The sequence below is a fragment of the Oryctolagus cuniculus genome, chromosome 3 (assembly GCF_051225735.1).
Source record: "Oryctolagus cuniculus isolate XC-2025 breed Fujian yellow rabbit chromosome 3, ASM5122573v1, whole genome shotgun sequence".
Taxonomy (NCBI): Eukaryota; Metazoa; Chordata; class Mammalia; order Lagomorpha; family Leporidae; genus Oryctolagus; species Oryctolagus cuniculus.
Window position 1 is genome coordinate 136,890,116 of NC_142869.1, and position 24,380 is coordinate 136,914,495.

General features: G+C 45.9%; 1 protein-coding gene across 1 annotated transcript in view; it reads right to left on the reverse strand.

Annotated features, from left to right (window-relative positions):
* Window positions 1-24,380, reverse strand: part of PRKAR2B (protein kinase cAMP-dependent type II regulatory subunit beta) — a 131,168-nt gene that overhangs the window by 81,370 nt on the left and 25,418 nt on the right. Inside the window, exon 2 of the mRNA XM_002712035.6 lies at window positions 19,510-19,545. Within this exon, the coding sequence (XP_002712081.1) occupies window positions 19,510-19,545 (36 nt within the window). The remainder of the gene's footprint in view (window positions 1-19,509; window positions 19,546-24,380) is intronic.

Sequence of the window (24,380 nt, forward strand, 5' to 3'; positions counted from 1 at the left end):
TGGGCCAGTGCACCCACGTGGGAAACCAGGAAGAAGCTCTGGGCTCCTGGCTCTGGCCTGGCCCAGTCTGGCTGTTGTGGCCATTTGGGGAGCGAATCAGCAGATAGAACATATCTCTCTTTGCAACTCTGCCTTTCAAATAAATAAAAAAAAAATAAAAAAAAAAAATAAGAAGAAAAAGAAAGGGCCCAGTGCTGTGGTATAGCAGGTAAAGCTGTCGGCTGTGGTCCATCCCATATGTATGTCGGTTCAAGTCACAGCTACTCCACTTCCAATCCACTCTGCTATGGCCTGGGGAAGCAGTAGAAGATGGCCCAAGTGCTTGGGCCCCTGCACCAGCATGGAAGACCCGGAAGAAGCTCCTGAGTCCCGGTTTCAGATTGGCCCAGCTCTAGCCATTGCAGCCATTTGGGGAGTGAACCAGAGGATGGAACACACCTCCCTCTCTCCCCATCTCCTTTTCTCTCTCTCCCTCTCCCTCTGTCTTTCTGTAACTCTGCCCTTCGAAGAAATAAATCTTTTTTTAAAAAAGCACTTAAAATAACTTTTAAAAAAAGACAGTGTTTTGTGAATATTAATTCACAGTTATCTTGCAACTACCAACTCTTTTTCAAGATCTTCCCGAATGCCAATTTCAAAGAAAAAGTCATTCAAACAAATATGCTACTTTGGTGACAAAGAAGGACAAGCTTCCTGTACAGATAACTCAACTTGAACTCTCTCCCCACACTTAACATCTTCTGCTAAAGTTTTCAAGAATGTAAAGTGTATAGAAGGGAGAAAAGCAACAGCTATTCAACCTCTTCATCATCATGCACTGTGCTAGGGATCCGTGCTCACTGAACCCTTAACCCTACTGCAAGTTCAGGAGGTAGGGTGTTCAAGGCCCAGCTTACAAATGAAGACACTTGCAGCTCAGACTTCCCCACAGCTAGTGAATGATGGAGTGCTGGGGTCCTCACTCAGCTTCTCCGAGGGCCAAGTCCAGGAATCTCCTCCCACGTTCCCAGTCTCCCTGGTCTCCATTAGAAACACATTCCAGAGAGGGCTCTTGTTAGCCAACCAGGTAAACACAGAAATGTCAAAATCATTCCTCGTTATTGTCAAACACCTTTCCAAAACAAAGCCTGATGTGCCAAACACTCACTTATGAAGTTCATGCAATTCTTTTTTCCAAGAACCTCAGCTTCATGTTGGCAGGGAGCATGTATGTCACGCACACCACAGTACTTCCCCAGAACTACAGCACTAAATAAATCTCTGCACACGATAGGCACTCAACAAATATATCATGAATGAAAGTAGACCCATCATTGGCTGTAGAGTGGACTATTTTTTTTCTTTATTCATTCATTCACTCATTTATTTGAGAAGGAGGGAGAGAGAGACAGGGAGATCAACCTTCATATTCCTGTAACAGTCAGGACTGGGCCAGGCTGAAGTCAAGAACTAGGAACTCCATTCCTGTCTCCCATGAGGTGGTAGGAACTCAAACATTTAGATCATCATCCACTGCCTTCTTTAGGTTCATGGGCAAGCAGCCAGATCTGAAGCAGAGCAGCTGGGATCCAAATCAGCACTCTACCATGGCATGTGGGTGCCCCCAGCAGCGTCTCCATCTGGTGCATCACAACATCTGCCCCTCTGGAGTGGACCACTCAAAAGCACACAAGTTCTGCAGACACCAGGCCTGAACTTGAGTGCTGCCTCTGCCACTGGGTCACTGTGGGACCCTGGCAAGCACTTCACTTCCCTATGGATCCATTTCCTTGCCTGTAACATTACAACAACAGCACCTGTTGGACGGAACTGCTTTAAAGAATAAAAAACATAAGCACTTAGAAAACCTCCTGGCTCTGGGACGCCCTCAATAAATGGTAACTATGACAACTACTCCCAGTGTTTCTCACTGTAATTCCTGATTCTAACCATGCACAAGTTTGTGTATAACAGGAATGTACAGCGTGGGAACCCAAGCGCTTCCTTTTTCACCATAAAGGATCTTTGCTCCACACAGCACCATGTTTCTAACGCCCTTGATGCTTCTGAAGCTAAGACAAAGAAGGAAGCAAGAAGTCATCATCTGAGGGGTGAAAATGCTTTTAGCAAACATAACTGGGAGAAGCAATTTACACAAATATTCATTATGTATTTTTCACTTTTCTGCTACATGATCAATCTAAAATTAATACTAAATTAAAAGGCTTGTCTCACTGACATGACAGACTTTTCCAGAGGTGCCTATTGTCCTTAACAAGGCACAAATTAGAACATGTAACAGAGCCTATGCATGAAAAAGTTTCACAAAATTGTACTGTTGTGGTTGTTGCTTTAAAAGATGCGAAGTATCTGTAACTGTACTAAACATGAAAATAGGAGGCAGGCACCAAAGGCCATTTCCCTGTGCAATTTCCTGCTCCACAAGTTAGACGAACAATGGCTGCTTGTTACACAGACTAACACGTCAGACACATGATAAATGCCTCTTACTGCAGTCGACAGGTGCTTAACCCACAGGTTCCCGCCAGGGAATTCTTGACTCTGTTCCCTAATTATTCACCGAAACAGGAAAGTACGTTCAGCAGTGTTCTCTGAAATACACCTAAAGTTAAGGTCTTGATCTTGTGTTGAAAAATGTATTTTGATTTGTGCTAAAACAATAGTTGTTATGTATTGGCTGTATTTGAAGAACACGATGAATAGTCAATGTTGTGACCAAGCAGAGTTCATTTCAGGAACACAAAGACAGTCCAATATTAGAGAGTCTTTTAGCAAAACTTGCTATATCATGATATTAAAACAGAAATTTCAGGGGCAGTGCTGCAACGTAGCAGTTCAAGTCGCCATTTGTAGTGCCTGCAACCCATGTGAGTGCCAGTTTGAGTCCTGGCTGCTCCACTTTGATCCAGCTCCCTGCTCATGTGCGTGGAAAAGCAGTGGAAGATGGCCGAAGTACTTGGGCCCCCGCACCCACATGGGAGATCTGGATGAAGCTCCTGGCTCCTGGCTTCAGCCTGGCCCAGCTCTGGCCATTGCAGCCACTTGGGGAGTGACCCACTGGATGGAAGATCTCTCTTTCTGTCTAAAAAAAATTAAAAAACAAACAAACAAACAGAAAGAAATTTTAAATGCTCATGCCTGTGTTACCGTTACTTTTAATTAAAATAAATTTTCAGGGAGGCTCTTGGCTTTCACCTGGCCCAGCTCAGCTGTTGTGGGCATTTGGGGAGTGAAACAGGGGATAACTGTTCTTGCCCTCATTCTCTCTCTCTCTCTCTCTCTCTCTCACACACACACACACACACACACTCTCTCTCTCTCTCTTTTTTGAATTAAAAAAAAAAAATAAACGAACTTTAAAAAAATGAGGTACGGCCGGCGCCGCAGCTCACTAGGCTAATCCTCCGCCTGCGGCGCCAGCACCCCAGGTTCTAGTCCCGGTTGCTCCTCTTCCAGGCCAGCTCTCTGCTGTGGCCCGGGAAGGCAGTGGAGGATGGCCCAAGTGCTTGGGCCCTGCACCCGCATGGGAGCCCAGGAGGCGGCACCTGGCTCCTGGCTTTGGATCGGTGCAGCGTGTTGGCCGTAGCAGCCCTTTTGGGGGTGAACCAACAGTAAAGGAAGACCTTTCTCTCTGTCTGTCTCTCACTGTCTAACTCTGCCAGTCAAAAAAAAAAAAAAAGAAAAAAAAAAAAAGAGGTAGCATTAGTTGTAAGGACAGTGGAAGCACATTATATGCCGTAAATGAAAAAGATGAAGTTCAAGGTTGGATATAATTTTGATATATGTACATAAGAATGTCTAAAAAATATGCAAGACACTGTCAACTGTGGTTATTTCTAAAGCTAGGAGTGGTAACAGGGAGACCAGCACCGTTCATGTTCATGTTATACCCACCCTTCCACACCAGTGGATTTGTTGGCCATGACCACCTTTCAATTTCCTAATAACATTTTTTTATCACGGGCTGGTGCTGTGATGTAGTAGGTAAAGCTGCCGCCTGCAGTGCTGACATCCCTTATGGGCACCTGTTCAAATCCCAGCTGCTCCACTTCTGATCCAGCTCTATGCTATGGCCTGGGAAAACAGTAGAAAATGGCTCAAGTGCTTGGGCCCCTGCATCTGCGTGGTAGACCCAGCAGAAGCTCCTGAATCCTGGCTTCAATCAGCCCATCTCCGACCCTTCCAGCTATCTGGGAAGTGAACCAGCAGATGGAAGACCTACCTATTTCTCTCTTTCTCTTCTCTGTCTCTCTGCCTCTCTGTGACTCTATCTTTCAAATAAATAAATACATCTTTTTAAAAATTTTTTATGATATGAAAGCTACATGTGCAAACTAATCCCAACTAAAAAAATGGATATTGATTCAAGAAGATACCATTTTGGGAAAACTTGGTTAGTTCGATTTTACAAAGGGAAACAATACCCCATCATTTAAAAAGCAATAAAAAAAAGATCCTTATGTATTGTTGCTGAAGATAATAAAAATCTCAAATTGAAATGCAGAAATCAGCACAATCCTCTCTCCTCACCGCCCCATGCTCACCTCCTCTGACCCTTAACCCCCATTAACCCCTTCCCTTCTCAACCATCCTGGAACATCTACCCCAGGGCTGTTAGTCTGCTTGGAGGGCTGGTGCATCTGTTTACAGGTTATACAAATAGACACAACTAGGTAACTTCCTGATTATAGGCTCTATAATTGCAAAGGAGGACAGTATTTAATAATTGTAATTCTGCAAACCAAGAAATCATGAATGAGTTGTTGGCATCTTCCTTGGGTGTATCTGCATCAATAATCTTATGTTTGATTTACAGATGGTTTAAAAGCACAAAGACAGAGTCATTATAATATGATTTTCCCCAATATTAAGGGTATTTCTCCCTCTCCTGGGAAAAACAAAGAGTAACAGTAAAGCTGAATAAACTGCAAGCAAGGCATTTTTAGAAACGTAATTCAGCCCATGTATGAAGACAAACAGTATTATGGTTTCCAATATTTCTAGACACTGAACCACTAATTTGGGTAGAAACATGGTATTTGTAGATTTGTAGCTAAACAGGGAAGCAGGTAACACTTAAAATTTAGATTAAAAAATAATAAGCACTCAAATTGACTGCTAAAAGCAACAACTTTAAACCATTTTGTAATTCCAAACACAGAAAATTTGAGAATTGACTAAAATGTAGAAAACATCTATTAAAAATACTCATAACCTAGCTATTAACTAAGTAATAATAATTTAAAACCTTCATCAATGAGTTATTGTAGAAAAACAATGCTGGCACTAGCCATTATGCAACAATTATTTATTTCTCTATCAGAACTTACTGTAAAAAATATTTAACAATTTGAAAATTCAGGATAAAAATTTTAACAGAAAAAAATCAGCTAGAAGTGGTCTGATTTCATTTCTTATAAATAACTGTGTGATCTGGATATGAAGTATCTTAAGATTTTTATAGTTCTCATAGCCCAGACATACTCCCATTTAACAGCAGAGTTAAAAACTTGCCTGAGTCAATACCACAGGATGTTAATTACATTACAAATAAAAAGAACAAGGCCATGAGCACCTTACTCTTTTTGCCTCATTGCCACACCAATCCCACCAGCAACAGCAGCAGCACCCCCCCATCATCATCATCCTTCACAAAACAGACTACAGGTTGAGTACCCCTAATTCAAAATACAAAATACTCCAAAATCTGAAACTTTTTAAGAAACCTACAAGAGACTTGGGGCTCATCCTCAAGGTATCTCATCATGTCAATACAACTATTCCAAAATCCAAACAAATCTGAAATTCAAAACCCTTCTAGTTCCAGGCATTTCAGATAAGGGATACTCAACCTGTGTTCAGATTCATAACCAAAGTAACTGATCCTTATTAGAACTTTGATTATTTCCCTTGCAAGAGAAATTTACTTTTTGACAAAAGTAAGTCTAGGCCGGTGCTGCAGCTCAATAGGCTACTCCTCCGCCTGAGGCGCCGGCAGCCCGGGTTCTGGTCCCGGTCGGGGCACCGGATTCTGTCCCGGTTGTCCCCCTTCCAGGCCAGCTCTCTGCTGTGGCCCAGGAGTGCAGTGGAGGATGGCCCAAGTGCTTGGGCCCTGCACCCGCGTGGGAGACCAGGAGAGGCACCTGGCTCCTGGCTTTGGATCAGCACGGTGTGCCGGCCGCAGCGGCCATTGGAGGGTGAACCAACGGCAAAAGGAAGACCTTTCTCTCTGTCTCTCTCACTGTCCACTCTGCCTGTCAAAAAATTAAAAAAAAAAAATTTTTTTAAAAAAAAGTCTAAAAAGGCTTGAGGATTGTAAATGCATGAAGCACTGCTCGGGACCCGGGACCCCTTCAAACCTCCAGTGATCTGCCTCTGCCCCAGCCTCTCTGCTGAACCTCCTGCCACCCAGGTGGCTGCAGAGTCACAGTGGCAGTGGAATATCCTTCTCGGGCCGGTGCTGTGATGCAGTGGGTTAACACCCTGGCCTGAAGCGCCAGCATCCAATTTGGGTGCCAGTTCAAGACCTGGCTGCTTCTCTTCCTGTACAGCTCTCTCCTGTGGCCTGGGAAAGCAGCAGAAGATGGCCCAAGTCCTTGGGCCCCTGCACCTGCGTGGGAGACCCAGAGGAGGCTCCTGGCTTCAGATCGGCACAGCTGCAGCCGTTGCGGCCAATTGGGGAGTGAACCATTGGATGGAAGACCTCTCTCTCTCTCCTTCTCTCTCCCTCTCCTCTTTCTGTGTAACTCTGACTTTCAAGTAAAATAAATAAATCTTTTAAAAATAAAAAGAATCCCTTCTCAAAGCAGTACTAAGATGTATTTATTTATTTGAAAGTCAGAGTTACAGAGAAAGAAGGAGAGCGAGAGCAAAAGCCAGAGAGAGACAGAGAGAGAGAGATCTACTATCTGCTGGTTCACTCCCCAAGTATCCTTGATACCTAGGCATGAGCCAGCCAAAGACAGGAGCCAGGAGCTTCATCTGGGTCTCCCATGTGAGTGCAGGGACCCAAGCACTTGGGTCATTCTCCACTGTTTTTCCCAGGCACATTAGCAGGGAGCTGGGTCAGAAGTGGACATGAACTAGTGCCCACATAGGATGCCAGTGTCACAGGGGGTGGCTTAACCCACTATGCCACAAGATTGGCCTCTAAAGAAAAATTTTAATTCCATTTAAGTTCTAGTTAATTGCTTATGTGATATACCATGAACATTTATCATTTTAGTCATTAAAATGTGATTCTGGATTATACCTTTTTCATTATTCTAAATCCAACAACAGCTTTCAAATCTAAGACATGTATTTAAAATACAAATGTGCTGAAGAAAAGAAAAGCAAAATTCTGACAGGCCCATAAAATATGAATTCAGTGACAATGCCAAATAGAAAAGTAGTTTGCAAGTGGCAGTTTATTTTTAGCAAGCCACTAGATACGGTAAATGTAGGATTTTCAGTGTCTACTACAGAATTCCACCCAGAAACTCAGCACATCTGAAAATGCCCTCAGAGCATAAAAGGCAGGTCCATCTGCTGTGTGGAATCCTATCAGGCTACCTGAATATACGAAACTATTTATGTCTGTTTTTAAAGGGGAGATATAACTTGGAGCTCTGTTATAACATCTAAGGAAAGGGGTCAGCTATACCCTCTGATGAAGATTTTATTTTAATTTCTTAAAAGATTTATTTATTTATTTGAAAGTCGAAGTTACTCAGAGAAAGAAGGAGAGGCAGAGAGAAAGGTCCTCCATCTGCCGGTTCACTCCCCAGACGGCCACAACAGCAGGCGCTGCGCTGATCCGAAGCCAGGAGCCAGGAGCCTCTTCTAAGACTCCCACGTGGGCGCAGGGGCCCACGGACTTGGGCCATCTTCCATTGCTTTCCCAGGCCATAGCAGAGAGCTGGATTGGAAGCGGAGCAGCCAGGTCTCGAACCGGCGCCCATATGGGATGCTGGTGCTTCAGGCCAGGGTGTTAACTTGCTGTGCCACAGCGCCAGTCCCCTGATGAAGATTAATAAAGATGGTAACAGGTTGGGGCTGGCACTGTGGTGTAGGGGGTAAAGCTGCTGCCTACATCGTCAGCATCAACATGGGCACCATGTTGAGTCCTGGCTACCCTACTTCTGATCCAGCTCTCAGCTATGGCCTGGGAAATCAGTAGAGGATGGCCCAAGTGCTTGGGCCCCAGCACCCACGTGGGAGACCCAAAGAAGCTTCTGGCTCCTGGCTTCAGATCAGCCCAGCTCCAGCCATTGCAGCCATACGAGGAGTGAACCAACAGATGGAGGATCTCTGTCTCTCTCTGTGACTCTCTCAAATAATAACTCTACACAAATCTTTAAAAACACTTACAGAAGCTGGTTAGACTTCAATGCGAGCTCCTCCCCTCCCCCATTCTGAAACAATAAGCCACTGATCTCTATTGGAGTTTTTCTGGCAGTTGTCATAGCATCTTCCGTGAAACGACAACAAAATCAATGTTCTGTTGTTCTGCTAACTCCCGGCTGAGGTTGGCAGTGGGGTGGGGCAGGAGGGAGTGCAGGTGCAGGGATGGGTGAGAGGAATAACCTGGTTCTTACCAGCAAAAAAAAAAAAAAAAAAAAAAAAAAAAAAGAGAGAGAGAGAGAAAAAAAGAGATGACCTGGACACACGGCTTGTTTTTCAGCGAGAACATTAATTCTTAAAGAAAATGCAAGCGGATGTGAGCTAGCATAAAACACACAGAGGAGCTGCCAGACTCAGAATCCAGGCAGAGTCCACTGTCTAGGAGTCAGCACCAAGGAGGCGGCCGGTTCCACCTGTGGAGGCGGGGGAGGCTGCGCACGCACGCGCACGCACGCGCACACACACACACACACCTGTTGAAACAGCTCTGTTTAAAAGGGTGAATCAATTTATTTTCAAAATGATGATTTACAAATACAGCTTATAATTTAGGTGGGAATGAGGCTGCTATTTTATTTTTATCCAAAAAGCTCAAGGACATTACATTTCAAAAAAATCCCTGCATTCCCCACCAAGATTATTACAAGGCTAAACCAAGCCAAACCTGGGACAGGAGACTCAGAGGCAAGACATACACAGACTTAGGTACATTGCCCAGTTATAATTAAGTGTGGGGACACCCGCATGCCATTTTGGTATGCCAGCTCTGCTCCTGATTCCTGTTTCCTGCTAATGCACATCCTGGGAGGCAGCCGCGACAGCTCAAGTAGTTGCATTCCTGTAAACTATGTGGGAGACCTGGGTTGAATCTCATGCTGCTGCCTTTGACTTGGCCCAGCCCTAGCTGCAGCAGGGATTTGGGGAGGGAACCCGTGGATAGATCTCTGTCTCTGTCTCTTTCTCTCTAATTTTCAAATTCATAAAATAAATACATAACTTTTAAGACATTAAACCTGATAATTAGGAGATTACATAACAATGGTAGAGCACTACTATTGGATTACAATGTGATAAATTGAGCGTTAACAGTAATACAGAGCTGGATTCAGCACTCACTACATCTCAGGCACTGTGCCGAAAGCTTTGCTTGCCTTTTCTTCATGAATTACCACAACCGAAATTTGTTTTGTTGTTGTTGTTGTTTTTCTTTATTTTTAAGATTTATTTATCTGGAAGGCAGAGTTACAGAGAGGCAGAGGCAGAAAGAGATAGAGGTCTTCCATCCACTGGATCACGCCCCAGATGGTCGCACAGGCTGGAGCTGTGACAATCTTCAAAGCCAGGATGCAGGAGACTCCTCCATGTCTCTAATGCAGGTGCAGGGGCCCAAAAACTTGGGCCATCTTCTACTGCTTTCCCAGGTCATAGCAGAGAGCTGGATTGGAAGTGGAGCAGCTGGGACTCAAACTGGTGCCCATATGGGATGCCAGCACTGCAGGTGGCAGCTTTACCCACTATGGCACAGTGCCAGCCTCAACAACTCAAGTTTTATAGGTAATTTTAAGTAGGCTGCCCAGGGTCACACGGCTAATAAATGTTGACTCTAAGATCCTGAACAATGTTTGCCTCAGGCCCAGCCCAGGGCCAAACACACAGTAGGCCCTCAGTGAATATCTGACCAATAAACGAACTACCTCTTCCATTTCTATACCATACCATCTTCTGTATCCAGCCTCTTCCATTTCTATACCACACCATCTTCTGTACTCCAGGTAAACATCAGAAGGCTAAAATACTCTCACTGAGAAGCTGACAGAATTAGCCTTAAGAAACACCTGGTAAACATGCATTTATGGTGAATGAACTGTAACCTGAAACACCAGTGCAGCCATGCCCTCTTTGCTCTCTCATCGCTGGTCCTCCACGAGACACGACAGGGACCATCTCTGCCGCAATTTCAAGTCCTCATGCCTCTGACCCTCAGCATCTGCAGGGCACAGAGCATGGTCCCTGGCAGCGGTGACAGCTCTATAAATATTTGCTCGCCTGAACTGCCGACCTGTGGCTTCCTCCTGTCTGCCACTGGCACCTTCCTCTCCAGCACATTCCCCCCTGCCCTAAGGCATTTCTGACCAGGTTCTTCTCCAGGATCCCCACTTCTCTCAGAGGACGCTGTCCCCTGCACACAGTGGGATCTCGGAAGACAGCCAGGGCACACTGGTGGTTCCCCACACTGGCACCCACATCCCCTCCCCTGACTGCTATCAGGCTGGCTGCTTTCTTCCCACTCCAGTTCTGTCAATCAACTCAGAAGGCTGCAGAGCCCGAGTGGACGTGTGGACGACCCACCTGAGCACCCAGCCTCAAACTGCTCTGGCTTCCTTGCTTCCTAGAAAACAGCACCCAGCCTCCACTTCAGCAGCGTCACTGCACAGCTGTCTTCACGCTCGTCCTTAACCTGGCGCACTCTACCTTGGGAACCTCACACTCTGCCACATGCACTCCTGTCCGGCCAGCCTTCTTGGCTGCTTACCCCGCCTTCCGTTTTCCTCTGGCCTCATGCAGAAATACACATGCAGAGGGAGACACAGGTGCACACACGACTGCAATGTCCAATGATATGTGATGGTAACAGCAGCCTGGGTACGTGCACCATGCACGGACGGCATCCAAAAAGAAAGAATGCTTGCTGAGGGCAGGGATCGGGGCCAGCCAAGGGGAGGGGATAGAAGGCAAGAGGGGTCCGTGGGTGTCCTGAATACGAACAGGCTTGCAACAGAAGCAGTAGCATGATGCTGACATCACTCTGACACTCCAAGGGGTGCCCTCTGCACCCACGGAGCTCTCTTCTGACAAAATGCCAAGGGTGAGGAATCGAACCTGCTTTATAAAGCTGCAGTGTCCCTTCATGAAGGCTTTTATATGGGAACCTTCACTGTCTGGTGGAGCTCCTGCAGACCGCAGCACGGTCCGCCACCAAGATCACAGCAGTCCACGGTGAGTTTAGAGACCACAACCGCAGGGCGGCACTGCCCTGGCAACTGCATGTGTGCCAAAAGGGCTGGTACGCAAGGGATCTGGAGGACACAAACTCAGAGCTGGTCCTTCGCGCAGCACTTGTTAGTGACCCCCAGACCTGCTCATCTCGGCTGCACTGATTCGAATGCCCCATCTACCCGAATCTGCTTTCTGAATCTGCCTAGCTCTAGTCTCCCTCCCCACAGCCAGGACACAGGGGTTCAGCAGCTACACACTGCCCGGGCGTCTTCCGACCCCCACATCTGCCGGCCTGAGGACCTCAGAGGAGCAGGACAATGCCCTCCCCCACCTGAACTGCAGCTCCTGCTACATTTCACTGGGAACCTCCTTGCCCCCTTCTCTGGGGGGATTCAGAGAGAACTCTGGGGAACGTGTGATGAAGCTCAGGAGGTAACAGAACTTCTTATTAGCCTTGAGACATTTACGGGCATTCCTGGGCCTACCAAAACAGAACCAGGGACTTCCACTGATCCCTCCATGAGAGGCCTGCAAGACCTGGGCATGCTTAAGCTGCATCCGTCTACCAGGACTGCAAGAGGAGTGGGAAGGAGAGGCGAGTGGCCGGGGAGGGCCTCAGCACTAGCTCTGTTCACTTGGCTCTATCTGGAACGTAACACAAGAGGGTCTGGGCATGGAGAGAAAGCAGGGACTCGAAGTGGCTAGGATCCCCCAGATGGCTTCCACTCCACCCCAGTGGGTGGAAGAAACCAGACACAGGGCCCCAGATTGTGTCCTTGCATCTCCCAGAGTCTCCTCTCTCGCTTGCCCAGTGCTGGCACCTCCAGTTTCACCCCACTCTTTTTTTTTTTTTTTTTAATATTTACGTATTTATTTATTTGAAAGGCAGAGTTACAGAGAGGCAGAGGCAGAGAGAGAGAGAGAGAGAGAGAGAGAGAGGTCTTCCATCCACTGGTTCACTTCCCAAATGGCCCCAACAGTAGAAGCTCTGCCAATCTGAAGCCAGGAGCCAGGAACTTCTTTATGGCCTCCCATGCTGGTGCAGGGGCCCAAGGACTTGGGCCATCTTCCACTGCTTTCCCAGGCCATAGCGGAGAGCTGGATCAGAAGTGGAGCAGCTGGGACTAGAACCAGTTCCCACATGGGATGCCAGCATTGCAGGTGGCAGCTTTACCTGCTATGCCACAACACTGGCCCCAGTCAGTCTGACTCTTGACTTCAGCCTTGCCCAGGGTGCTGCTTTCTCACTAACTCACCTGGTCAAGCTGCATGGTCCACAACCCACTCCTGACCCAGCTCAACATCCAGTGTCAGTTCCTGTAAGCCCCTGCCTCTGCAGCAGACACACCCGGACACCAGGCAGGAACCAGGAAACTAACTGGAGAGGCCATTTTGGTTTTTCCCATGGGTTACTTACTTCTTAGTAACTCAAAGCCCAGGCAGGGAGGTAGTTACTCCCCCATACACATACTTTTTTTTTCCTTAAAGATTTATTTATTTATTTGAAAGTCGAAGTTTCAGAAAGGGAGGGAGAGGCAGACAGAGAATTTCTATCTGCTGGCTCACTCCCCAGATGGCCACAATGGCCAGGACTGAGCCAGGCTCAAACCAGGAGCCAGGAGCTTCACCCAGGTCTCCCACATGGGTGGCACGGGCCCAGAAACTTGTGCCATCTTCCGCTGCCTCTCCTGGGTACATCAGCAGAGAGCTGCATTGGAAGTGGAGCAGCCAGGATGCAAACTAGCACCCTTATGGGATGCCGGCACCACAGGTGTCGGCCTGACCCGCTATGCCACAGTGCCGGCCCCAGACATACAGTTTCAACAAGTGGATATGTGAGTAGCAGGGCTAGTACTCCAAGCTTGGTGTACATAAATCCAGAGCCTACACGGCTGTTCCTAGAAAACAGGACACTGGTATGTTCAAACAGTGGTAAACTAAAGGCAGAAATGACTGCTGGACTCAAGTCCCTGCTGTCCACAGCCAGGGCACCTGCTCACTCCCCACCACGGGGGTTCGAAGGCAGTCAAATATGTAGTAGCACACTGTGGAAAAGGACACCACACAAGAACACCACGTGGAAACAGCCAGCTACTACTGATGAAGCAAATACTCCGCTCCTTTACTTCTCCTGTGAAGTCCATGGTACTGACCTCACAAGGGACCTGTATGCTTCTCCTTTTCACTGGGCGGATGCTAGGGTGCCGACGGCACAGCGAGTCAGAGCCAGTTGGTTTCTCTGTCAGATTGTGAACTCCGTAAGTTACAGCTTTTTCTGCTCACATTCCTGGCACTGCACCTGGCACACAGGAGGGGCTCGGTGTTTGCTGAATGAACCCGTGGATGAATGAATAAATTAAAGTGGTATTCTCCCCACAGGCACTGCCAAGTACTGGAGATTACCAAGTCTGAAACAGTATACGAAACGGAGCTGATTTACAGAAACACAAAGCATAATTATCACCAGCAAATGAATCTGACAATCTGAGAATGACCTCTGTAGGAAAATGAAGAAGGGGTTAAAAGCTCTCATTATCAAACAACTGTAAAACAGAAACAGTGAGTACCAAGGCTACAAAGCATTTCCACCGCGAAACAGAAGGAAGCATCTGCTCCCTGAATCAGATTCAAATGAGACCTGCACTTCTGCTATTTTCACTCCTTTCTTGGTGACAAATCATTCTCTGTTTTGGGTGAATTCACGCAGTGGGTATGTGAGATTTACAGACTTAATTTCATTTGTGAATTATTCTAAATACTAGTTTAGAGAAAGCTATAAAATTTTAGCTCCGTAAAAAATTAGCATAACACGGTGATTTCATCAAATCCAAAGCTAAACCCCTGAGTGATAAATACACAAAGTGCTATCTTTTTGTTTTCTGTATTAAAATTCATTTCACTTTTAAAAATACATGTATACTATAAAATTCAATGTTCATGTCCTGGTAAAAAGAAAATGAGGTGTGGTTAGATATCTACTTGAGAAAAGAAAGCCAGAAGATTCATAATCTGAAGTTTCATTTTCACTTCTATGGTAAGTACCGCTCAGCAGCAGTTCCTGAAAACAATGCTGAACATCAAAGCAAAGATGTCATGGATGTCAGTGGTGGACACTGACCAGACTGGCTGTGCCCAGAACTCTCCGAATTCACAAAGGGCTGTCTCATTGCTGGAGAAAACCTCAAAAATCTGGGAAAGCAAATTTCGAAAATTCCAAGGAGTCGATTTATAAAAAACTGAGTCACTTGGGCCAGTGTTGTGGCATGGTAGGTTAAGCCCCTGCCTGCAGCACTGCCAATCCCATATGGGCACCAGTTTAAGACCTGGCTGCTCCACTTCTGATCCAGCTCCCTGCTAATGCGCCTGGGAAATCAGCAGACGGCACAAGTGCTTGGGCCCCTGCGCCCACATAGGAGACATGGAAGAAGCTCCTGGCTCTGGGTTCCTGGCTTCAGTTTGGTCCAGCTTCAGCCATCACAGCCATTTGGGGAACGAACTAGTGGATGGAAACCCTCTCTCACTGTCTGTAACTCTGCCTCTCCAATAAAGAAAGAAATCTTTAAAAAAAAAAAAAAAAAAAAAAAAAAAAAAAAAAAAAAAAAACCCTCTCATGACAATTACACAGAAGTCTGAATTGAAAAAAGAGAGAGAGAAGACAGATTAGGATAACTAAGTATTAAGTGACAGAGCTGTAGCAAGGCTAAATGCTAGTGCTTTAGTATGTCCTTGTTCTTAGGAGATAAATGCTGAAGTATTCAGGAATCCTAAGAGGTTTAGTTAAAAGAGAGAGGGAAGGAGAATGAATAGAGAGCAAGAGAAAAGACTGTAAATGTGGTGAAATATTAACAGTTGGGGTACTTACATAGAGGAGCTTAGTGAACTATTAAACTCTTCTAAAAGCATGATTTTTTTTCCCCAAAATAAAATTTTAGAATTAAAAACCATTCAGAGAGGCCTGATCCTACTCACTAAGCAAGATCACTGTCTCAGCCTGGATTAGAAAGTTCTCCTTGGGGCCAGCGCTGTGGCGTAGTAGGCTAAGCTTCCATATGGGGCACAGGCAACCCATATGGGCACCAGTTCATGTCCCGGCTGCTCCTCTTCCGATCCAGCTCTCTGCTATGACCTGGGAAAGCAGTGGAAGATGGCCCAAGTGTGTGGGCCCCTGCACCCGTGTGAGAGACCTGGATGAAGCACCTGGCTCCCAGCTCCAGCCACTGCAGCCATATGAGGAGTGAACCCACAGATGGAAGATCTCTCCCCCTCTCTCTGTAACTCTACTTCTCAAATAAATAAAAAATAAATTTAAAAAATAAATAAATTTCTCCTTTTATCCCACGATCCAAAGACAAAACCACAGAGGAACATCACTGTAATCTCTGAAAATCCCAGAATGTATGCACGACACAAACAGACGCCCATAGTGAAGACTCAGCATTAGCCAGGCCCGTGGGCGTGTTCCTGACTGACCATGGCCCAAGGCCAAGGGTGCCACTGCCGTGTTGTGAATCACACTCAGCAGAGCAAGGGCCAGCACCACTGTCTTTGAGCCTCGACACTCTGCAGGGGGCTTTGTCGCCACCACCTAACTTCACCCTCACAGCAAGCCTGGATGTAGCCAGTGAGGTCCCAAACTGGATGACAAGGAAAATAAAGGACAGACAAGTCGGTGAGGTTAAGTAACTTACAGGCATATTCACACAGCTTAGAAGGTCTGGACTCCTGGGGGAGACTCCAACGTCTACGTCTTTCCCATATAACACAGGAGGTGAGCAAGACAGCGACAGGATTTTTTGAAAAGCTTTATTCTTCAAATATTTACTGAGTTGCTGTGGTTACTAACACCAGTAATATGTAATAGTAAGTACAATCACAAGTAGTAGTATTACTTCCATTTTTCCATCAAACAGAAAAATCTTTCCAAAATGCAGCCCATATTCTGAAATGGATTACGGCGGCAAACACTGCAGTGCAGCAGGTTAAACAGCTACTTCCAATGCCCACGTCCCATATCAGAGTGTAGGTTCAAGTCCTGGCTACTCCATTTCCAATCCAGTTACCTGCTAATGCACCTGGGAGGCGGCAGAGGATGCCCCAGTGCTTGGGCCCCTTCCCACACATAGATCAGAGACCTGGATGAGTTCCTGGCTCCCGGCTTTGGGCCCAGCCCAGCCCTGGCTGTTGTGAACATTTGAAGAAGTGAACTAGAGAATGGGAAATCTATCAAAATCTGCACCCATTCCCTTTATCTCTCAAGCAGGTGGGGCCGGTGCTGTGACGTAGTGGGTTAAAGCCCTGGCCTGAAGCACTGGCATCCCATATGGGCACCAGATCTAGTCCCAGCTGCTCTTCTTCCAAGCCAGCTCTCTGCTATGGCCTGGGAAAGCAGTGGAAGATGGCCCAAGTGCTTGGGCCCCTGCACCGGCATGGGAGACCCAGAAGAAGCTCCTGGCTCCTGGCTCCTGGCTTCAGATTGGCGCAGCTCCGGCCATTGTGGCCATCTGGGGAGTGAACCAGCAAATGGAGGACCTCTCTCTCTCTCTGTCTCCACCTCTTTCCATAACTTTCAAATAAATAAAATAAATCTTTAAAAAAATAAAATGAATTATGTATATGATTTCTCTATATTTTTAGAGGATATACTGATAAGTGATATATTAAGAGTTCAAACGGTTTTAAAGGAACAAAAGTGATATTTCTTTTCCCTTGGTTTAAAAATGGTTTATGGAGTGTGGTTTAAACATTAAGTTTATGGGGTGCTGTCAGCAGAACACCTAAGAGCCACTACCTATGGATTTCAGAAGACACCTGAGAGTGTTTCACCACATTTTTTAGAACTCATCCAACCCAACCTCCAAGGAAGGGCCCAGCTCTGGTGTCCATCTTTTCTTGCTTCTGTCACATGCACTGGGCTCAGTGCCTTCCAAACTGTACCACGTGGAAAAGCAGCCTATGAAACCCTGAGACGCCACGGACTCTTCAGATTCTAGGGGTCGTTTGAAAATACTCAAACTGGTTCCTTTTGTTTACAGAAATAAAAACTCACGGGTTTGTGGGCAAGCAATGAAGACAAAAGACAGTTTAACACGGCATTGTTTGTTAGAAGTATAAAAAGAATCCTTGAATAACGTACTTAGGTATTTCTTAGTATACTCACCTTTACGAATCACAACACCAACAAACAGGAATAGAGGAAATATTTATTTAAATTATTCAGATCTTCAAAATCTACTGTTGACAGATGCAGTGTTGATTATCAAAAACTCAGATTTAGGAAACTCAGAGGTTTATAACTACATTACAGCTCATATTAATTTTTCTTTGAATTCAGTCAACACTGACTAAATTCATACTGCACCTATCAGATTGTTACAACTGTTATTTAAAAACATGTGAATAATTAACAAATATTTGCAACAGTTGAGCCTAATTTGTATTTCCTTACTGGCATTTCATCATCTCTACAGGCAGTCGGTGGTGGCAGAGGAGCAGGTAAATGACAGTAGTTGAAACTGAAGCTGCATCCTAGTTCCCCAATCCATCCATTAATAAATATCTCGTTCAGCAAATACAACAGGACTTGCCCAGGAATACATGCCACGTGTCATCAGTTTGAGGCAGAAAGATCATTTATTCTAAGACTCTTATCTATCGTTCTATTTATAAGCCAGATGTCACAATACTCTCATTCCTCCTCCCTTGTGAAAGTTATCTATGCGAGAACGTGGTCACCCTCAATAACATTGCTTCAGGGTAAAATCTGATGCCTTTCTGACAAAAACACAACCTGTCACCCCACAAAAGGCACCGCACACTGTTCTGATTTCTTCATTTAAAATAAATATGCCTGGATATTACAAAAGCTCAGAATGGTGAGAGATAGGGACCCAGTCTCTACATAATGAAAGTAAAATTCTATCAGTAACTGCTGACAGATTAAAGCTAAGCTTCAACCTCAATATACCTGCAGTATTATAGCATGGGTGGAAATAAGGCAACTGTATGAAATCAAGTATTCGTCTGCGTTATATAAACTCCCAAGATGATCTATTTGAAATGGCTAGCTTCTGTTTCTCATCGGGAAAAACTCAAGTTATATTTAAAAGAGTAATGTTCTCAAACTAAATGTAGCAACACTTCCTTTGTCCCTTGTCTTCTGTGAAGAAAGTATTCCACAGGGTGACATTTCCCCACATAGCTTCCCATCACCACACTGAAATCTGTTTTACGTACTCCATTTTGTACGGTGATGCTCTTAATCGTACCTCATACTGCCCTGCCAGTTTAGGTGGACACAGCCTACGGGACCCAATGTAAGCACTTGCTAATGGTGAGGGTCAGTCCCAGGCTACCACGGTACATTCACGACAGCAATGGCTGCAGGGGCAGAAGTACGGCATCTTGCTCCTACTCCAATGGCCCCATAATGATCAATTCTGACATCTACATGTTGAGGGTGTTCCTGCCCCCTACATAAAGCAACAGCAACAAAATCCTCTCGTGTGTCACTGTTTCCTTCATCCAACTGCTAAACCACTACCAGCCCACCAGTCATCACACAGCTCGTGATTCTGTCAAAGGCAACAACACAGTGTGGGTGGGGTGTCTGTCACATACCAAGTGCCTGGGTCCCAGTCCTGGCTCCACACCTCATTCCAGCTTCCTGCTGGTGCAGCCCTGGGAGGCAGTGGGTGATGACTGAAGCTCCTTGCCACCCACGTGGGGAGACCCAGAAAGAGTTCCCAGCTCCTGGCAGAAGCCTGGCCCAGCCCCAGGTCTTGCGGGCACTTGGGGAGTGAACCAGTGGGATGGGAGATTCTCTCACTCTGTCTCACTCTCTTTCAAATAAAAAATAATATTTTTTAAAAAAGTTAAAAAAGAGTAAACACCCTGGGGCTGTTAAAAAGGTGCATCAGCTCACTGCATAGGACAACTGCATTCGACCACTCAGAGTTTTCAATTACTTCCTACTGTGTGACTCTATTAGTGAGCTGCGTTTTCTGGGGAAATTACTGACAAGTGATGTCCTACTCTACAGCAACTACTCTCTTTGTACCTTTTTATCCAATTCTAATGAACATTTAAAGTAATCAGCAGTAAAGCAAAATCCATATTATACTCACTTACCTGAGGCACGCCTTGTGAATCGGTTTATTACTGGAGCTAAAAGGAAAAAAAAAAAGAATATGAGTAGATTAAAAATAATCTAATTTTCACAAGCCCTGAAAAGGGCTCAATTTGATAACTACTCTCATAACTTAATTATAGAAAAATATGAGTGAACATATAATACAAGAGGAAATACCACAAGAATACAAAATTAAACATTTAAATTCACTAATAATCAGAGTAACATAAATTAAAGTCACTATTTTATCTATTAAACTACTTCCCCAAAAATACTTTAAATAAAAATCCTAACTACTTAACTGAGGACAGTATAAATCTATGTAAGACCTTGAGAAAACAATGTGGCAACTAACAAAGGGCCATAAAATGCTTGTGTCTTTAATTAAATAATTCTACTTTTAGAGATGTGTTCTAAAGAAGCACTAGTCCAGAAGGAAAAAGCTATATGTGAGTTAAGTCTGCTCACCAGCATCATTTTTAAAATTAAAAGCAGCCTGGAAACAAACTAAAAATGCACATGCATACTGGAATCACTTTTAGGTAAAGGACAGTATTTCCTTCAAAGTCTCAGATTTTGGAACTGGAGCTGTGGCACAGCAGGTAAAGCTACTGCCTGCATTCCATACGGGTATTGGTTCAAGTCCCAGTTGCTCCACTTCCCATCCAGCTCCCTGCTAATGTGCCTGGGAAAGCAGCAGAAGATGCCCCCAAGTTCTTGGGCCCCTGCACCCACATGGGAGACTCAGATGATGCTCCTGACTCCTGGCTCCGGATGGATGCAGCTCCAGCCATTGCACCTGATTAGGGAGTGAACCAGTAGATGGAAGACCTCTCTCTCTCTCTCTCTCTCCCTCCCTCCCTCTCCTATGTAACTCTTTCAAATAAAAAAAAATCTTAAAAAAAAAATGAAGAAGGGTTTTTGTTTGCTTAGGTTTTTCCAATATTTATTTATTTGTAAGGCAGAGTTACAGAGAGGGTGCCAGATACAAAGAGCAGAAAGAGTGACACTAGTTTACCACCACCACACCCATGCACCCCCACCCCTCACAAATGGCTGCAACAGCAGGGGCTGGGCCAGGCTGAAGCCAGGAGCAGGGAACATCATCTGGGTCTCCCACATGGATGGCAGGAACTCACTGGGCCATCATCTGCTGCCTCCCAAGTGTGTTAGCAGGAAGCTGGATGGGAAGCAGAGCCAGGACTGCATCCCTGTGATGCTGGCACTGCAGGTGGTGGCTTAACCCGCTGCACCACAACGCCTGACCCTGTTTTGTTTTCCTATCTGTCTCCAGGCAAATAGGAGACTGTTTATTCTGTGGAACCTATCATGTACCTCAGGTGCACACCTTCTGTTCCTCCATTTCAATTATCACTCCACAACCAAGTCTGTAATCTCTTACCACCACCCATTGTCTTTTTGTTATCCCTCATCACTCTGCTTTCTTCTCATTTCCCTCTCTGTTCTGCTTAAATTCCAAGGTCAATCATTATAATATGAACCTTCTGTTGATTTCCGCATAGTGTCCCAATCTCCATAACTTCGCTGTTCTCTGACAGTCAATACTCGTTTTGTTAAAACTTCAACCCTGGGGCTGGCCTAGCGGGTAAAGATGCCACGTGCAGTGCCGGCATCCCATATGGGCACCGGTTCTAGTCCGGCTGCTCCACTTCTGACCCAGCTCTCCGCTATGGCCTGGGAAAGCAGTGGAACCCGCACAGGAGACCCAGAGGAAGCTCCTGGCTCCTGGCTTTGGATGGGCACAACTCTAGCCATTGCAGCCAATTGGGGAGTGAACCAGCAGATGAAGTCTCTCTCACTCGCACTCTCTCTTTCTCTGCCTCTCCTTCTCTCTGTGTAACTCTTTCAAGTAAATAAATAAATCTTTAAAAAAAAAAAAACTTCAACCCCAGTTATGTCCAACTTCCTGATTCTTCCACTGTCTACACCACAGAGGTAAAAGTGGACAGAAACAACGCTCCTGTCTGAATCTTTTAAATAAAGCATCCTTGATCTCAAGTACACCTGAATGGGCCTGATGCCATTTCTCCATTGCAGTGCTTTTTAAGCAGTGTTTATGGAAACTGTTCACACTATGGAAACACTTAAGTCCTAATGTAAAAACTCAAGAAGACAAAATTCTTTCCACTTCCAATCCAACTCCCTGCTATGGCCTGGGAAAGCAGTGGAGAATGGCCCAGGTCCTTGGGCCTCTGCATCGACATGGGAGACCCGGAAGGAGCTCCTGGCTTCAGATCAGTCCAGCTCCAGTCCTTGCAGTCACTGGGGAGTGAAACAGCAGATAGAAGACTTCTCTGTCTCTCTCTTTGCCTCTGCCTCTCTGTAACTCTGCCTTTCAAATAAATGAATGAATCTTTAAAAAAAAAAAAAAAAAAAGAAAGAAAGAAAGAACTAGAAGAAAAGATACTGTCAGTCCCTGACACCACACTGCTGCATATCAGCATCTGCACACTACTGACCAGGAAACTGCAAGATAACACTCTTAGAGAAACTACCATTTGTTTTAGACCACACAGCCACATGGCTGGAGAATTTGAAGCCAAGAACATCTGCACCCTATCTGGAAGGGAACAGAGAGGGAAAATGCTGACTATTGAAATGGCAAGCTAAGAGGTGAATATTTTCTTCCATGTTTATCTTCATTGTTAGTAAAGGTCAACTTCACGAAATAATTCACAAAACTTATTACAGTTCACAGCAAAATTACATCACCCAAACTGATCTAAAGAGACATAATTTTTTATTGAAATACTAAAACAGTTCAGCCACTTACTTACAAGTCACAAATAACCTGAAGTATTAAAAACAGAACAAGCCGGTGCCGTGGCTCACTAGGCTAATCCTCCTCTGCCTTGCAGCACCGGCACACCGGGTTCTAGTTCCAGTCGGGGCACCGGATTCTGTCCCGGTTGCCCCTCTTCCAGGCCAGCTCTCTGCTGTGGCCAGGGAGTGCAGTGGAGGATGGCCCAAGTGCTTGGGCCCTGCACCCCATGGGAGACCAGGAGAAGCACCTGGCTCCTGCCATCGGATCAGTGCGGTGCGCCGGCCGCAGCACGCCGGCGGCGGCCATTGGAGGGTGAACCAAGGGCAAAAAGGAAGACCTTTCTCTCTCTCACTGTCCACTCTGCCTGTCAAAAAAAAAAAAAAAAAAAAAAAAACCTTCCATCATGTAAACCGTATCTTGTATAGATTTTACAACACAAACTTCACAGCTCTTCACAACCCAGTCTAAAGAGAGGCTGCCCAGCAAGCTACAAAGACAGGGAGCAGAGACAACACATAAACAAATTCAACCACAGGAATGCAGAACCAGGAGCACTGGCAGCCTGAAGGCTGCACACCTAGCTCGGCCTTGGGGCAAAAACAGACATTCTGTGCCTCCCCCCAGCCCCAACCCTCTCCACATGATAAAGCCGGGAATGTGCCAAAGGCTTTTTTCACTGGGGTCCCCAGGCTTCTGTGTCTTCCTCAGGTGTTCACTGCACACTGGCATCATCATCCAGCCGTTTCCTACATTTGTGGGGAGATTCTGGTTGCCACAGTAACTCACAGGACACCCCTGCACACCACAACCCTCGAGCACCCACTGAGCACTCATGTTGGCACGAAGTCCATTTACAGCCATCTGGGCCCGCATCTAGATGCTGCTCTCCACACACACACACACACACACACACACACACAAATTATCTCATGTAGTTTTGATGTACCTAGAATTTCCCACCGTACGACTACACTGTTCATCAAAGGAACTGTTTTCTTTTTCTAAAGATTTACTAGTTTATTAATCTGAGAGGCAGAGGGACTGAGATAGAGGAGAGAGAAAGGGAGAAAGGGAGGGAGGGAGGGAGGGAGAGAGAGGGAGAGAGAGGGAGAGAGAGAGAGAGAGAGAGAGAGATTGATTTTCCATTTACTGGTTCACTCCCCAAATGGCCAAATGGCTAAATGGCTAAAGTCAGGGGCCCAGAACTCCATCCCAGTCTCCCACATGAGTGGCAGGAGCCCAAGCACTTGGGCTATCAAGTGCTGCCTTCCCAGCTGCTGCAGCAGGGAAATGAACCTGAAACAAAGCAGCCAAAACTGGAACTGGACCTCCGACAAGGGATATTGGCATTGCAAGCAGCGGCTTAATGTGCTGCACCACAACGTCAGCCCATCAGCCCGAGGCACTTAGCTTTGTTTACAATTCTACTAAGAGAGGTTCACCACTTCTGGAAACCATGTCACAATGTTACTTGTGGTATCTGGATCCATGGTACAGTACATTTGATGGAATGCAATTGCAGCCTTCATATTCTTAGTCTACATACATCTCCTGTATCCGCACCCCTCCGGATCCCACCCACTAGCAGGATGAGAAACCAGGGTCTCCTTTTGGCAAGTTAACCATTACCTTCATGATGGTTCTGGGTTGCTCAGTCTAGCTACCAAAATAGGGAAAAAGGCTGAGATTCAGGGTGGAAGCCTAGGTTGGGGGGAAGGCAGGAGGTATGCACCTGGCCAAGATACCCCTGGGGTCTCTCGAAACGGAAGTCAGGAAGGGGAGCAGAAGGAAGGTGAGGGTGGATACTCCCAACCTCCTGCATTCCACTTCCTCGGGGTCTGCAGGGAGGGGGAGCGGTGGAGCACGGACAGGCCCCCAGCTGGCAGGCAGGAGCCCTGGGTGCCACTGCTAGCACCTCGGCCCTGTACAAAACCATGGATGGAGCCTATAACTTGGCCTTAAATTCTTAACTTACATAGAAGGGAAGACTTGACCTCCTTTCAGGGGGCTTTCATGAAGAAAAGTTAAAAATCAAACATCTTTCAAAGTATATGTCAACTATAAACTCTGCAGGCTTCCCAGAAG